This window comes from Taudactylus pleione, unplaced genomic scaffold (assembly GCF_031769625.1).
Source record: "Taudactylus pleione unplaced genomic scaffold, aTauple2 ptg000205l, whole genome shotgun sequence".
NCBI lineage: Eukaryota > Metazoa > Chordata > Amphibia > Anura > Myobatrachidae > Taudactylus > Taudactylus pleione.
The window spans coordinates 4,379,095-4,395,721 of record NW_028284607.1 but is presented as its reverse complement, the minus strand read 5'-3'; the positions used below and the strand labels follow the sequence as shown (position 1 = coordinate 4,395,721).

Below are 16,627 nucleotides of genomic sequence, written 5' to 3'. Positions count from 1 at the left end.
GTGTAGTTATTTTTTTCCTCCAGATTGCCGCTTGGTATACTGTACCTTTACCTGCAATGCAATCAACTGCACAGGCATCCTTCCATCGTTAGTGGCTGTATCGTCAAACAACTGTTTAACTGCACTACCTTATTCTGCCTACCCTCTCTTCAAACAGTCTCCAATTGTACTTTTACCACGTGTTGTAATTACTTACTGCCATAATCACCGATTGTATACAGTACAGTGACCAAGTTATCCAGGCATGGCCAGTGATCGGGGTTACACTGAAGTCCTTCTTCGAATGCATGCCTTGCCAGTGGAATGCGCACTAGGCGAAGAGCCAGCCGACCAATCTTGTACCACAGATTAACGTCAGTAGAGTCCAACATGACGGCCTGACAAGAACAAAGGAAGTAACAATATATAATGCCTTTCATAAATGTGTATTAATAAAAGCTAAAATGTGGTTGACCATTTACATTCTAGTTTAGTTGAACTCCTTTAATAGAAGAGTAGACAGTACAGTTTGAAGATACAATTTGGTTAAGAGATATAGGGGTCTATTTACTAAGCAGTGTTAGGAGACAGAGTGAAAAGTGATAAGGTGCCAGCCAATCAGCTCCCAACGGTCATTTTTCAAACACAGCCTGTGAGATGGCACTTAGTAGCTGATTGGCTGGCACCTTATCACTTTTCACTCTGTCTCCTAACACTGCTAAGTAAATAGACCCCATAGGGTCATATGGAGATAAAGTGGACGGAGATAAGGTACCAACCAATCAGCTCCTGTCATTTTTCAAACACAGCCTGTGACATGGCAGTTAGAAGCTGATTGGCTGGTACTTTATCTCCACCAAAGGCTTAGTAAATAGACCCCATAGAGTGCCCATAAACACACAGGTCGAGACACTTGAGTGTTGTATTTAACAGAGTCCGTGTTTAATTTGTCAAGACACATGGGTGGTCAAACTGAATGGATTCAGTATCCTGACATCCAGGCTAAATAACTGAATTATTGTGTCCAGTAAGTGCAGATGGTCAGTAACTGCACACGATGGAATAACACTTTGATTGGCCCCTTTTCTGGAAATCTTAATCAACAATCTAATATATTCTGATGAAATGTTGATTGGGATTGCAGATCCTTTTGCTCTGGAACTATCAAATTGGGCAGCAAAACTGATGAGTGAAAAAGAAGCACTTCACTATTGCTCATTATGATTACAATGCAGGATGTTACCTCAAGGTTGTATTTCATTGCAGTCTCCAGATCATCCCGTTTGGATGCAAGTTGTCCCAAGTTCTTATATGTTGAATACTTCAGCATTAAGCCGGGATGCTTTAGGCCTTCCTTTTCATCACTCAAGGGAACAGCCTGAAAATATAAGATTTTCTATTGATTGGCTCACAGACCAGGGATGCTGCGTGACTTACCCCTATGGAGAACAGCACGGCTATATATATGTGTATTTGCAGGACTCCAGTGCAAAGTGAGAACACAGCATATGCCAACATCTACCCACAGGAGAAAGCATTTCTAATAAATGAATGATGGTTCATGTATATAGCACTATTTTCCTCCATTCATGGATCCTTATCCATTTGGTATCATGTGAAGATTGTTTTTTCACATGGATCCATAACCAACACCAGTTGTTACATGATATACATACTGAGGGCTGTATTCAATTAGCGGCGAAAAGTCGTTATCCGCAAAAAAGTATTGCGGATAACGTCATTTCGCCAGGCGGAAACTTTTGGCCATATTCAATTGCAAAGACTATTCGTGTACGCGGAAAACAGGATTTTGGTACTTACCGATAAATCCCTTTCTCCGATTCCACAGGGGACACTGGAGTTCAAGACAGTGGGGTATAGACGGTGGTAGAGTAGAGCCTGGCACCTTAAATAATTTAGAAGTGTGACTGGCTCCTCCCCCTCTATGCCCCATCAGCCCCAGTTTAAGAACTGAGCCCGAGAAGAGAAGGAGGACAACAGGAAAATGAGGAGAAGGAGAAGACCACAGAACGGAACAAGACCGACTGAAGGAGAACAGAGGAAACCACTGCAGGGAATCATGCAGTCACACAACCATAGAAGGAACCAAACAACTGGCATGTATGCAGCGCTGGGCGGGCGTCCAGTGTCCCCTGTGGAATCGGAGAAAGGGATTTATCGGTAAGTACCAAAATCCTGTTTTCTCCTTCATCCACTAGGGGACACTGGAGTTCAAGACAGTGGCGACGTCCCAAAGCCAACCTCCTGGTTGGGAAGCGCGAAGAACATGCCAACCGAACAGGGACCGCCAAGAACCAGAGGTTCAACGGAAAGGCAAGAGCTGAGGATCAAGTGTCGTGAGCCAGGAGACAATATGAGATATGGTAAGAACTTACCCTTGTTATCTCTATTTCTACGAAGTCCATAGGGTTCCACAGGATACCTTGGGTATAGGCAATGGCGGCAGACATCCAGGCACCACAGAGTTAAATTTTCAGCCTCCCAGGATGCACTGGGGTCCCTCTCCTATACCCCGCCCCCGAGCCTCAGGCCACTCAGTTTCGTAACAAGCCATAGGCCAGAGCAGGAGCAAAAAAGAGAGAGAAGACAGTCTGGAACACACAAGAATCACATTCTCACCCGAAGGAGACGGAGAAACCGGTGACCAGATCAAAGCCCATCTGCAGTACAGGTGCGACAGGGCGGGAGTCCTGTGGAACCCTATGGACTTCGTAGAAATAGAGATAACAAGGGTAAGTTCTTACCATATCTCATATTTTCTACTTCAGGGTCCATAGGGTATCCACAGGAAACCTCGGGGATGTCCCAAAGCAGTATCCTTTAAGGGTGGGGACGCTCCTGTGCTGTAAGGAGAATCCGCTGCCGAAAGGAAGCATCCTGAGAGGCGAAGGTATCAAAAGCATAATACCTTACAAAAATATGGACAGATGACCACGTGGCTGCCAATCACCGCTGAGGCGCCACGTCGAGCTGCCCACGAAGGACCCACAGACCTAGTGGAAGAGGATGGAACAGGAAGACCTGTGAATCCATCCTGCCAAAGCTAGCGTAGTGGCAGGCCAACCCTTTTTATGGAAACCAGAAAGGAGGTCTACATGACAGAGCCTCCCATTCTGAGATCCTACTGGCCAAATTAAGAGCCAGAAGGAATACAGTCCTAGCCGTAAGCCATTTGAAATCCACTGAGCCCAGTGGATCAAATGGCGGTCCTCAGAGAGCCCTAAGGACCACAGCCAAATCCCAAGGAGCCACAGGTGGAACAAAGGGATGCTGAATATAACGTACACCCTGCACAACGGTGCGGACATCAGGAAGAGTAGCAATCCTACACTGAAACCATACTAACAGGGCAGAAACCTGCACCTTCAGATAAGCAAGGCGAAGACAGTTATCTAAGCCCACCTGTAGGAAAGCCAACCTCTGGATATCCGGAATACTCGAGGAGCCTAGCCTCTAGGGCGACACAACTGAAAGAAAGTATACCATACCTAATGGTAAATTCTTGCAGATAAAAACTTCCGAGCTCTTAGCATGGACAGAGCCCCTGTTAACTATAGAGCTGGAAAAACTCCTAGACCTTAAGAGGGCAGTCTCCACCGCCACACCGTCAAGGACAGACAACCCAGGTCTGGGTATCAGCCAGGATCCTGAGACAACAGGTCCGGGCGTAGAGGCAACAGCTTCGGAGTGTTAACTGAAAGGCTCCGAAGATCTGAGTAATAGTGCCATCTGGCCTACGCTGGAGCTATCAGCAGGAGCGTGCCTCCTTCTTGCTATTACTGGAGGAAGAAGGGATAACGGAGGGACGAGGTACACAACTTGGAAGGTCCACTGGACCTACCTACGTCTATCAGAAGAGTCTCATCTCTGAAAGGCTCCACTTGTTCACCAGAAGATTGAACACCTCCTGATAAAGAGGACATTTCCCTGAATGCACGTCTTGACGGCTGAGAAAGCCTGCTTTCCATCTGAGGGTTCCTGAATGAACACTGCCGATGACGGCAGGTATATAGCCTTCCACCCAAGCCAGAATTCGGGACACCACTGTTAGTGTCGCCTGACTTCGGGAACCTCCTAGGTGGCTTATATAAGCCATCATGATGGCGTTGTCAGACTGTACCTGCACGGTATTTCTGTGGAGGACCTGTCCTGCATGCTGGAGAACCTTGAATACTGCTCAGAGTTCTCGGAAGGTTATGGGAAGCGCAAAAACTACTGGTGTCCACCTGCCCAGTGTGGACCCGTCACTGCTTCCCAGCCACCGATACTGGCGTCCGTCGTCAGAAGGACCCTGTCCGCATTCCCAAAGGGGGTGCCCTTGTTTAGGTGAGCTCTCTGCAGCCACCAGGCCAGAGAGAGACAAACCTCCGGGAAAAGCCTATTGACTTTATCCTATGGGGCAACCCATCCCATCCGGAGAGGACCAAGTTCTTTAGAGGGTTAGAGTGAAGCTGGGTACTCTCCACCATGTCGAACAGCGACACCCTGGAACCCAGGAACCACATTGCCAAGTGAATAGACACTCGGCGACTCTGCAGGCAACTGCGTACCTTTGCCTGTAATGCAGAGATCTTTTCCTCAATCACAAAGATCCACACATGTTGGGATATGGAGCATCCTCTGTGAAGAATCAAAGAGGACCATTTCCAGTTTATCAGTCAGCCCTAACGTAGCAACACAGATATTGTCCGTTGCATATGGCACTGAAGTATCTCTGGAGACCGTGGTAACAACAGGTCACTCGGATAGGGTAACAAGCGGACCCCCTGCATCCGCAGGTGGGCTGCCATAACTACCATGACCCTGGTAAACCGTGAGGCGCGGAGGCCAGACCAAGGGGCAATGCCAGAAACTGGAAATGCTTATCGACCACTGCAAACCTGAGGAAAACACTGGTGTGCTAAGAAAAGAGGGATATTCAGGTAGTCACCCTGAATATATCCAACGACACCACAAAATTCCCAGACTCCATTGAATGATGGAATGCAGGGTCCCCCTCCCGAACCGAGGAACCCTTAAGAATTTGTTGAAGGATTCGAGGTTGAGAATGTCCTGGTAAGACCCAATGGGTGTCTGTACCAGAAAGAGGATGGAGTAATACCTCATTCCCCTTTGGGGCAACGGAATAGGTACTATAACTCCTGCCTGGAGCATAGAGTGTAACACCCTCAAAAATTACAGGGCCTTGTCTTGAATTGACAGAAGACCTGTAATGAAAAACCGTCTGAGAGGCTTTTACCGGGAGGAGAGGACATACATTCAAGAAAATACTTTTCTTACCCCAGTGTCCGTGGAAGTCAGACACCAGCACTGGGCGAACTGGAGAAGCCGGCCTCCAACTCTGGGGGCTCCCGAGAGGAGGCCCGTCCCGTGAGGCTGAAGGCTTATAGTCCAACTTGGGAGTAGGACGTCTTGTACTCCAAGCCTGTTCTTATGGCTGAGCAGATTTCCTGGCTACTGACTGTCTTGGAAAGCTGTATTTTAGACTTACCCTGGCCTCACAGGGCCGAAAAGACAAAGCCCCAGACCCTGATGGGACTGTAGCCGATGGCAGACACGCAGACGTAGCTGCTGCCTGCAGGGCCACAATTGCGTCCAGACGAGGGCCAAACAGGACTTGTCCCGTAAAAGGCAAAGCATTCCAAATGGAATCTGTGTCTGCTTTCCAAGAGTGCAACCACAGGGAGCGGCAAGCCGCTACTGCTGCCGAGGAGATTCTGGAAAGGAGTAGGCTATATGTAAGACCGTCTCATTATGAACGTGGCAAAGTTTCTGAGAATTTGCCACTATCCACCTGCTCTGCTGGAGAGTCAGTGTGCAGAGATCCAGTTACCTACTCAGTATTCCATGGCTCTGGCCCCCCAGCACACGGCCATAGCCGGCCTGGAAGCCCCTCCAGCAAGGGAATATTGGATTTTAGATATATTTGCACCTTGCAATCTGGAACCTCCTTCAAAGAGGACCTGGAGGGCATGGGCAACATAGCACTCCTCACTAGGCGTGTAACATGAGAATCTACCCGTAAAGGTAACTCCCATTCGGAAATGTAATTATCCGCAAAAGGGGTATGCAAAAGGTCAACCGTTTTTGAGGCTGGAACCGCTTACCCGGATTTTCCACGCCTCCTCTAAATGATCCACCTGACCAGATAGAGGAATTACAGTGGCAACACCCTTATCCTTAAAGAAGGCATATTTGGATTTAGCCACGGGGGATATGTAATAACCAAAGCCGCACGGACTGCCCGTAGAAGGCCAGGTATATAGACTTTAGACCCAGACTGCGCCTCCTTTGCACTAAGGGGCTCGTGTCTGAAAAAGTCAATAATGTCACCGTCATCAGATGTCATGTCTTTACCCGTCTGAGACCCGAAAGGCCGTTTAGAAGGCCGAAATGGTGACTCCCCCTGTAAAACTTCCATCAGGTGCTATACCATTTGGACAATAAATTCACCCACACAGGCTCCTGCGAGACCTGGGGGGGCGAAAAACAGGATACACTGGGGTACCATCAACTGTCCAGGGACCCCTGCATGTGATGAGACCACCACAGGCTGCGATAACCCCTATGGGGAAACGCAGGAGGCATTGCCCACAAAGGCAGTAAGCATCTTAGCCAGCCGAGGGCGGTCCCCTTTTTTTTGTGCAGGCACAGTGACAGAAATGGGGCTTGATATATAATACAACATGCCCTCCATAAACCCTCAGCGTCTACATATCCCTCCGCTAACTGCACATGATATCAGTACATTATAGCTGGAAGAGGATATCCTCGTTCACTTTCCGACATGAGGAGTGTGAACGGAGCGTATGTGACCTCCCACACAGAAAAACCACGTTTACTGTGAGGTAATAAACACCCCGCAACACCGCACCGCAAGGGCTGTAGCAGAAGAACAGGGATAGGAAAAGGCTGACAGTCAGAAATGAAAGTATAGGCAACAGCGCTAGCATTTAAGTCACATACAATGCACAGATAACATCCTGCATTACAAGCACTGCGATCAACTACACAGACCAGAGCCTGGTAGGAAACAGTGCTGCATACACTGACCTTAATTGAAGGAGAGGTATGCGGGGGACCCGGACCGCAATGGCATCTGTATCAGCTTCCAGCAGCGTTTGCCATCCCCAGCACATGTAGTGAGAAAATGGCCACCGAGGAGCAGAGAGGAGGCGGGCCCGGGGGAGGAGCGCTGACACAGCCCGCTCAGACCGCTGTGGAATGGCACTGTGCAGCGGGGGAGACGCCGGCTGTGAGACAGGGAAGGCGTTCTCCCCTGGCGTGCTATTAGCCCCTGGGACGCCGCGCTGTACCGCACATGCTGCGGCCCGCTGTCCCTGGTGGTCTAGTGGAAGGCGCAGGATCAGTACCTGGCCCCACGCGCAGCCGGTCCCCAGGGAGCCCCCTGCCTGGGGACCAAACAGGACTGTGTTACCGGCGGGTGCCCACCGCGGGACCCCGCCGCTTACCTTGTTCCCCGTGCATCCGGCCACAGTCCAGGTAGCCGGGGATCACCACTAGCTGTGACCCCAGCTACCTACCAGCAACCCCGGATCGGTACCGGCGTTCTGGTACCGGCGGGGTGTAGGAGTGACAGCATGGACGTCAATACTGACTGTCCTATGCTGGAGCACTCTAGTTGTGCAGCCACAGCTGCGAAGAAATTTTCAGGGGCCTTAAAAAGACCCCCCTCTGTACGGTGCGACTGGTCCGGCCAGGCACCTACGAAAACTGAGTGGCCTGAGGCTCGGGGGCGGGGTATAGGAGAGGGACCCCAGTGCATCCTGGGAGGCTGAAAATTTAACTCTGTGGTGCCTGGATGTCTGCCGCCACCGCCTATACCCAAGGTATCCTGTGTATACCCTATGGACCCTGAAGTAGAAAATCAGAACTCCCTGCGGAACAGACACAGAAATACCACAACTTACAGCGTAAATAGAATGGAATAAGCGGCTAGCGAGAAAACACCCTCAGGTGAGAAGCATCATAACGCTGTAAGCTCAGCTAAAAAACAGACCAAGCCGGACTGTTGGGAGCAGAGAACTCCAACCCGAATCCATATGAGAAGGGCAGTAACTCGAGAACAAAACTCGAGAAAACCGTACCAGATTCGGAAACAGAAAGCTGCAACAGTCGCAGATAGCAGAATACCAGCACTGTTGGACATAGTCATAAAGATACAAGTATAACGATACCAATCTACAGAAACAGAGCTGATCCTGTCCACAGACTCCTAACAGAGTATGCAGAGAGGTAAAAGTCAAGGCCGAACAGTCACCATGAACCATTCTGGAAGTCCAACTACTACAAAGTTGTAAACCAGCGGAAGGGAGAGACCATAGAAGTCTCCAACGAGTGGAGATCACACTGGGAATGAGGCCGAGGCAGCTTCGAGAGGATTGAGATTACAATACCTGTCAGAGGGTCAGACAGCAGAACAACCCATTCTGAAAACAGAGTAGAAAACAGCGACTGAACACCTGCAGTCGAAAAGCAAACTCCAAAACAACAGACAACCTCCAACATGATGGAAGTGCGTAGTCAGTACCAACCGCTGGCCTGAACATAGGGTGAACAACCAGGATACCCTAGTAGTTAAAGAGCACGGATGCAACAGCCACCCAGGAAGCTACCAATATAGGGAAGCATTCCATACCACAAGGCTAGAGCACTAGGACAACCCTGAAGGTACCAGTCAGGTACCCGTCAATGTGATGAAAACATCCACAGAGACTGAACAGGAAATCCACCAGGCCCCCTGCGTAGGACATATTGACTGTCACACTTTAATGTAAAGATGTGCACTAGACCCTCAAAGCGCTTCAGTCCATAATCCCAACAGATCTAGTAGAAGAGTGTCACTAATCTCAATGTTGAAACTATGCACCAGGGAAGCTCTAAAGTGTAGAGCCAACTGATTAAAAGAGCAGATGGCTGCTAGGACCGCAGCTAGGGTGCATAAGGGAGAAAGCGGCTATGCAAAGACAGGTTGAGCATTAGTGGGGTAAGCCCGCTTACCTGTGAGCGGCCAAAAGCCCTCTGGACGCTATGTAGAATGTCACTGACCTTTTTCATCTCACAGCAACCTGCCCCGTCAGGTATAGGGAATAGCTTCAGTGGGCTAAGACCCAATGCTCTACAGCACGGACTTCAGTCTGGAGATATTGCAGTAGAAAATGTTAGTGGAGGCAGGAAGGTCGTTCAACAGGACTCTATACCTGAGCTTGTTATATTAGGGATGTGTATCCATATAGACATTATACCTATACCACAAAACGGTCTACTAGTTTAAGTATCAGTACATTAACACTTATAATGGAGAAGTGTGTATTACGCCCATCAATCTAATAAAATCCAGGCCTGACCCTGCCTATATCGGCGGGGGCCCTAGGCCTTCATGTAATTTAACAAATGAATCCCTGATTACAGAATAGAACCTGGATTCTCTATGTACAGATAGAATGTACCTAGGGGCCCTTTAGAGACTCATGTTATTGAGATATGTGACAAGACAATAATATGGAGTACTGGAATCTATACTGAGAAGGGTACCTGTACATAGACAGAGTGCATTAGTTATCCCGAGAAAGGAAGGGACATATCTGTAGTGATAACCAATAGGGTTAAAAACCAGGTTTTGCCAATTATTAGAAAATATGCATACAAGGAATGGGAATATATCAGTATATATACACCCGTACATACAGACAAACATAGTTGCATAAGAAGGCCATCTCTTTGAAAGGAAGAGTAGTGCCAACATAGCAAGTTAACTTGTCAGACTCCTGCATCGGGAGATCAGCATGCTATATTTATATATGTCCTGCTATATCCTGCATTCTCAGTGTCTTATAAGTTTGCTACCAAGTGCAAAGTTAAAATAATCATAGATCACCCAAAAGGGGGGCGCCATAGATAGGGACTAACAAGAAGGAACTATAACCCCAGGAGGATGTAAGTACATATCTTTATATACAAGAAGGCCCCAGTCATGTATAGGGTTCATAATAGAAGCAATGTCTATCACTATGTAAGCTGCAGAACATGACTCTAGTCTACAGAGCCACCATTTAATATATATATACACATATATATATGGATAAGCTGACAGCTTTGGTAATCGCAGGTGGCTTCCCATCCGTGGAAATATAGGTACGTACACACACCCACATACAAATCCTTAGGGAGAGATGGTGTAAAGCGGAGTTATTGTACCAACTACTGGATGAGGAGAGTCCAGACTTCAATTGCAGAATCCTTCTTTTAAATAAGCTAGGTACCAGACATAAAACTGATAACAGATCCTACCTCTGCCTTATAAGGATAAGAAGCGATATATATATCTCCACATATGCATACCTACATACAAGATTAGTAGGTGACGATAATATTTAAAATTAGAACATGAGCAATACACGTATATGTTCTATAGCAGGGCTTAGTATAAATACATGTGGCTTACCTCAACGCAGGGAGACTGCTCAAGTGTTGCGTGTAGCCATCAGCCTGCTACGGTGTAATGGGCAGGATATTTTATCAGCGTGCTGTCCCAGACTGGTATCGAACCTGGGACCCTTCTGTTACTGGAGTGCTCGCCTTAATCAGTTGAGCTATATATATGTGCAGAAGAGTAACAATCCACAAATTTAAGGGATTACTGTCCCCAAAAAGTGAGCTGTATTCTAACAGAGCCTTCCCAACATATTAAAAGGGAGACCTGTCCCTTGGGAAAAAACACAGCGCAATCCCCCCATCTAAACAGGGGATAAAGGCCTGCTGTTGTTATTAACACAGCTAAAGAAGTGGCCGTCCCGGCCTATAATGCTGGGCCACAGGGATGGTAAGTGGCCCAGCATTCTCGTTCCTGAGAATGGATGATTCGGGAGGACCTGACCCAAGGCCTGCCCCCTCAGCCAACGCTGGGTTGAGACCCAACCCAATGGAGAGTTCTCCTCACCCACAGATATCGTTTCAATATTTTTGTATATGTGCTGCCAAAGCGTGCACTGGAACGCTTGTCAACCTTGCGCAGTGTGCTAATTAACCTCTCTGGAATAAGGCTTGTCCATAGACCACCCGATTAGCAGAGTAGAAAAAAGGTATACATATATATATATATATATATATATATATATATATATATATATATATATATATATACACACACACACACACACACATATATATATATATACACACACACACATACACCCTATATGGGATTACATATACATCTACATACACACACACAACACGTACATTGTAGGCGCCGGGACACGGGGAGCGATCTGCAGAAGTGACAGAGATGACTCTTACACTGCGCTAGGGTAAAGTTATACCGCGCTGTGTGTGCGCAAAATGTCCATGCTAGCCTGGAAGAGTCCCGGCTAACATAAGCTGTCCCCTCAACAGAACCGCATAAAGCGGAGTCATAGTGCACCTGCTAAGCGCAAGGTTGAGGGAGGGGCAGCAAAAGGCTAGACATATCCATCAGAGCAGCAGGTGTTAGGGCAATGAGCTATACTGCTGTGGAGGGCGCCGAAGCGGCTTAAACACAAGTGCCCCGAAGTAGCTAGCGCCGGAGCTTATACATTAAAGCACCGCCTCAGCAAACTAACAGCTACGCTGTTATAAAACACACACAAGCACAGGGAGAATATACAAACTCCACACAGGGTCATAGTGGGAAACAAACCCATGACCTCAGTGCTGTGAGGCAGCAATGCTAACCATTACACAGTCTGTGCTGCCCTGTTAAATATATACAGGCTGCCTCAGTGCGACTGGCGCTGTACCTACAGTGAGAGCTCCAGCGCTTTTTGTAAGTGATAGCGCAGTCAGCCGTCTGTCACTTACCTGTTAACGGAGCTTCAATACACATCTCCCCCTTGTGGGGGGAGGGGCAGGAGACCCGGACTCAGCCGGCTACACCTAGCGGCGGGACCCGTACTTCCATTTTCTTCCCCGAGCAGGAGTGAGTCAGCGCTGTGCTACACAACGGACCACTCTTAATAATAGGGGGAGTTGTTTATATTGTAAGCTGTCCCCTCTCCTTAAGAGGGAAGCGCGCTCCCTTGCAGGCGCTGGTCCGCGCTGCATACTCTTAAAAGAACACCTCTCCTGCTAAGCAGGAGAGGAGAGCGTCAGCTGATGCTCAGCGCTGTGCTTGCCGGCTATGCTCCAAGTGCTGCTGCGGAGCAATAAGGGGGAGAACCCTTACAAATGGCGCCACTGTTGCAGGACGCGCCATAAGTGTTTGTTTAGGGCGGGTCTCGACGCCGGGTCCGTGCGCTGATTAAGACAGTGAGGGCAAGCGCGATCGGCGCTGCTAACGAGCTCTCCTATGCAGCAGCGCCGACAGCCGCGTGGTGCACACAGCGCGGCAGTGAGGAGGGAGCCCGACTATAATAGGCGCCGCTAGATTGCATGACGCGCCATTTCGCTCCAGCAGCCCCAGCGACGACCGTGGCTGTAATTTGCGCCCTCGTGACTACAGCACCTGGTGACCCCCTTGACCTGGAGATCCGAAGTCGGGGAGAGGGTGGTGCGGGGGGAGGGGAAAGTCGGGCCCTCCTAACAGTGACAGTGTCACTGAGCCCAGCTATACTTCCACTGCTCCTGCTAATCAGGAGCAGTGGTCATACTTACAGCTGCTACGGCCGGGATGCTGGGCTGAGGGGGCGGAGAGGAACCCGGACACATGCCGGTGTCAGCAGTGGCGGGTCTTCTCGGGGTCCGATGACTCCTTTGTGTGTGCCCCCTCCTCAGGGTCACCGGACACAGGCTGCAGTAGCCGTGTGGTGCCCTTCCCGGCGGCTCCCACGTAGCAGGCAGACTGCCACAACAAGCAGCCTGCCTGTCCTCAGTGTTAAATAAAAATTAAAAAATATGAAAAAGGCTGGAGACAGCCTGATGTGCGACCGGCTCTCTCGGGCACATTCTAAAAACTGGGGCTGATGGGGCATAGAGGGGGAGGAGCCAGTCACACTTCTAAATTATTTAAGGCGCCAGGCTCTACTCTACCACCGTCTATACCCCACTGTCTTGAACTCCAGTGTCCCCTAGTGGATGAAGGAGAAAGTCAAGGCAATGTAATAGGCGAAAAAGATTTGCCTAATAGCAGGCGGAAAAAAGTCTAGAATTGCGGTTTTCGGGTGCAAAGGTGCGGAAACCACTCTGCACCCTAGGTACAGCCCCCCCCCCAAAGGATAACTGCGTTAAAAAAAGAGGAACACCCCAAAAAATGACCATTAAAATGGGGGCGAAAAAGTACAAAGTTGGGGTACACACACAAAAAGTAGCGAAATAGACTTTAGAGGGGTCTACAAGTATTGGGGAGGTGTTTTTTGATTGCAGGTGCTTACTGATGGTGCGTTTTTTACATCACTTAAAACTTCACTTTAGCGAATTTAAACCATGCTTGCACCTATTTTCAAGTACCCCAAATTTGACAGGACTACTTATTTTCTCCAAAAAATACTGCTTAATACTATTCTTCAGCACTTGTGCAAAGACGCTATATAGAGGCAATTTAAAGCACTTAAGTACCCCAAATAGCTTCAGGGGGGCTAATCGGGGACATCTATACTGATCCCCAATGTTAGTGCATCTTTTGGGGGATGTTAGGCTGATTTCCCCATCTCTGACAGCACTTTACCTGTTTGAGTTTCACCGGGACGCGTTTTCGCGTCCTTTGGAATTTAATATGGCGAATAGTGGGGGCGCGCGCTAAAAGTTTTCACGTCCAAAACACACGAAGTAGGCGAAAAGTCCGGCAAGAGAAAAAGTATCGTGGGTACGAAACTAACTGAATACGACCCTAAGGGCTGTATTCAATTAAAGGCGAAAAGTCCAAATCCACGAAAAAGTATCACGGATGACGTCATTTCGCCAGGCAGAAAGTGTCAATACCAAAGACTACAAAAAGTGCAGAATTGCGGTTTTGGGGTGCAAACTTCGGGAAACCCCCCTACACCTTTGGGAAGTCCCCCAAAGATAAATTGTGTTAATTTAAAAAAAAAAAAAAAAGACCTTAGAACACCGCCAAAAAGTACTTTCATTTTGGGGTCATAAAAGATCAAAGTTGGTAATACTGCTTAATGTTATTCTTCACCAGTTGTGTTAATGCGCTAATTGGCACCAACTGTCACAACTTCAGTACCCCAAATACCTTCATTAGGGCTAATTTCGGGTATCTATAGTGATCCCCAATGTTGGTGCATCTTTTGGGGGGTGTCAGGCTGAGTTCCAATTTTTTGACAGGACATTTTTCGCCTGTTTCAGTTTCGCCGGGTGCTGTTTTCGCGTCCTTTCTAATTGAATACGGCAAATAGCGGGAGCGTGCCCGATACTTTTCCGCATGCAAAACACGCGATGTAGGCGAAAAGTCCGGCATGCGATAAAGTATCGTGGGTGCAAAACTAATTGTATACGGCCCCATATATGCTGTAATGAGTATCATGAAGAACCAAGTCTTAGATGATTAGCTTTTCATTTTAAAATTAAATGAAATAAAATAAAAAAATTAATTAGATCTCAAAAACAACGAAGATAAAAGCGCCATCATTGGCAGGCACTGAAAACTACTGAAGTTCTCAAGCACCCATTGGTTGTATAGATGGGGGAGGAGCTTAAAGTTTTGTAGGCAAGTGCCACTGCACTGTATACCCCATTGTATCCAGATGGGATAAATGACAAGTATTATAGATAAAACTTGAACCTGATGTATTGCTTACCTGGGGTTTGACATTCACACAATCCAGGGGGTCTACTGATGTACTGCGCGCACCTATTGCTTGTCAGTACACTCCTGCTAGAAGCAGGTTGTCTGTGATAAACATACATCCTGGGAATAGTCCAGGTTATTAGGAGTGAGGAGAGTCCCTTGATGTCGTAAGCATTCACCACGTCCTTTATTCAGAGCGGCATTGTGTAGTCAGTGGTCAAGTAGCAGTGAGCAGAAACAAAGCTGAGCAGCACAAAGAACATCAGATGACCACTAGGTTGTGTGTAAAGGGGCCTATCCTTTACACAAATTTTTGAACGATCCAACCAAAACCAGGAGATTTTGGTCGCATTGTTCAGAAAGTCGTCTAATGGATAGCTGGCAAGGACCAGCGATGCGCGTGCACGCTGGGTCCTTGCTGACCCCGACTATCTACGGAACATGCTGGTCAACCTGACTACGATCATCAGGTTCCACATGTTCCCAGATAGGAGGTTGGTCTTCTGCACTGAATGATGTTCAGTGAACGCCGTTCAGTGCGGGCACCGCACCCGGCGACCTGAAGGACTGAACGCTAGTCGTTCAGTTTTTCAGGTCGCGTAATGGATAGGCCCCTTTAGTAATCTTTAGGAACCAGGTATTACTTATGTTATGCAGCTTTGGGAGGAAATAGCCCTAACTTAAAACTCTCCACAGCATATTCACCTCACTCCAAAGATTTTGGCAGTAGAATTTGGCCTTAAGTGTTACACTCAAAATCCCCCTCTCACCCCCAATTATTTATGTTTGCAGAATTCACAGTACTAAATAAAAAGAAAGGTAAAAGAAAACAAATGAACAAGAAAACAAATAAAACAATACATCACTAAAGCAAGACAATGAAACTGAGATCCTCGGGAACTCGTTCACTGCTAGCCATTTACATGCATTTTCCCACCCGGACTACTTGTTATTGGCTGGCGGCTCAGCCACAACACTTATATGTACATATAACTGAAACATTTCAATCATTGAAAGACAATAGGCAGAGGGCCTGATTCAGCAGTGATCGCAAATGCAACTACGTATGCAGATCGAACAATAGTTAACCATTGCGCATGCATTTAAGCCGCACTGCGCATCACATTGCGGACGCACAGAGAAATCCACCGCATAGTGAGTGACAGGCTGTGCGCGTTTGATGGTGACGTGGGAGTGGTCGGAAAAACGCTGGCGTGCCTGTCCGTTTGAATGCCGTTGCTTGGGTGTTCATAAGTTATATATTAAACAAAAAGGGGCTAGGGGTTGTTAGAGATGGGCGCACATGCACAAAATCATTAATTATTATACAAAAAAAAATCCACTCACTGGGAATGGTACAGTGAAGAATAGAGGAAAAAATAATTAATTGAATTGATAAACATACATATAGATTAGTGTATAAAGATAGAAAAATGGGAGCAAATGTATAAAAAAAGCAGGGTCCACCATTTCAATTTCCCAGTATTATGAAAGCAATGTACTATGTTGAACCGGAGCAAAATTATATGTAATATGTATATTCAATATATCTAATAACCTACATATAAATGCTCCTTGCTGGTCATAGAGCTAAATTAATAAAGGAATTCACTAATATTGGTGGTAATAATATCACATCTACTTGAGTGGCTTGCGAAAACGTCAGCAATAATGTCCTCCTTTAATATAAGGCATTACTGCTGGTTCAATCCTTTAAAGGTCAGACAATCACATAACAATACTTATTACCTTTTGCTGTCTCATGTGTCACAATTTATTCAGTTAATACACATTGGTTTGTGAGCATAGAAGAGCGTCACACTAATACTGCTATATAATGTCAGTTTTATTATGACTGATCAATTCATATGAAGCTCACAGATCACTTTAAGCTGTGCT

The 16,627-nt window shown here is 47.3% G+C and overlaps 1 protein-coding gene across 5 annotated transcripts in view; it reads right to left on the bottom strand.

The window, feature by feature from the left end:
• The window catches only part of CABIN1 (calcineurin binding protein 1), a 242,372-nt gene that overhangs the window by 214,372 nt on the left and 11,373 nt on the right, over positions 1–16,627 (bottom strand). For all 5 annotated transcript variants that reach the window (XM_088477855.1, XM_088477854.1, XM_088477857.1 and 2 more), the window contains 2 exons: positions 1,223–1,357; positions 197–377 (listed from right to left, as the gene is read on the bottom strand). In XM_088477855.1, coding sequence (XP_088333981.1) covers positions 197–377; positions 1,223–1,357 — 316 coding nt within the window. The remainder of the gene's footprint in view (positions 1–196; positions 378–1,222; positions 1,358–16,627) is intronic.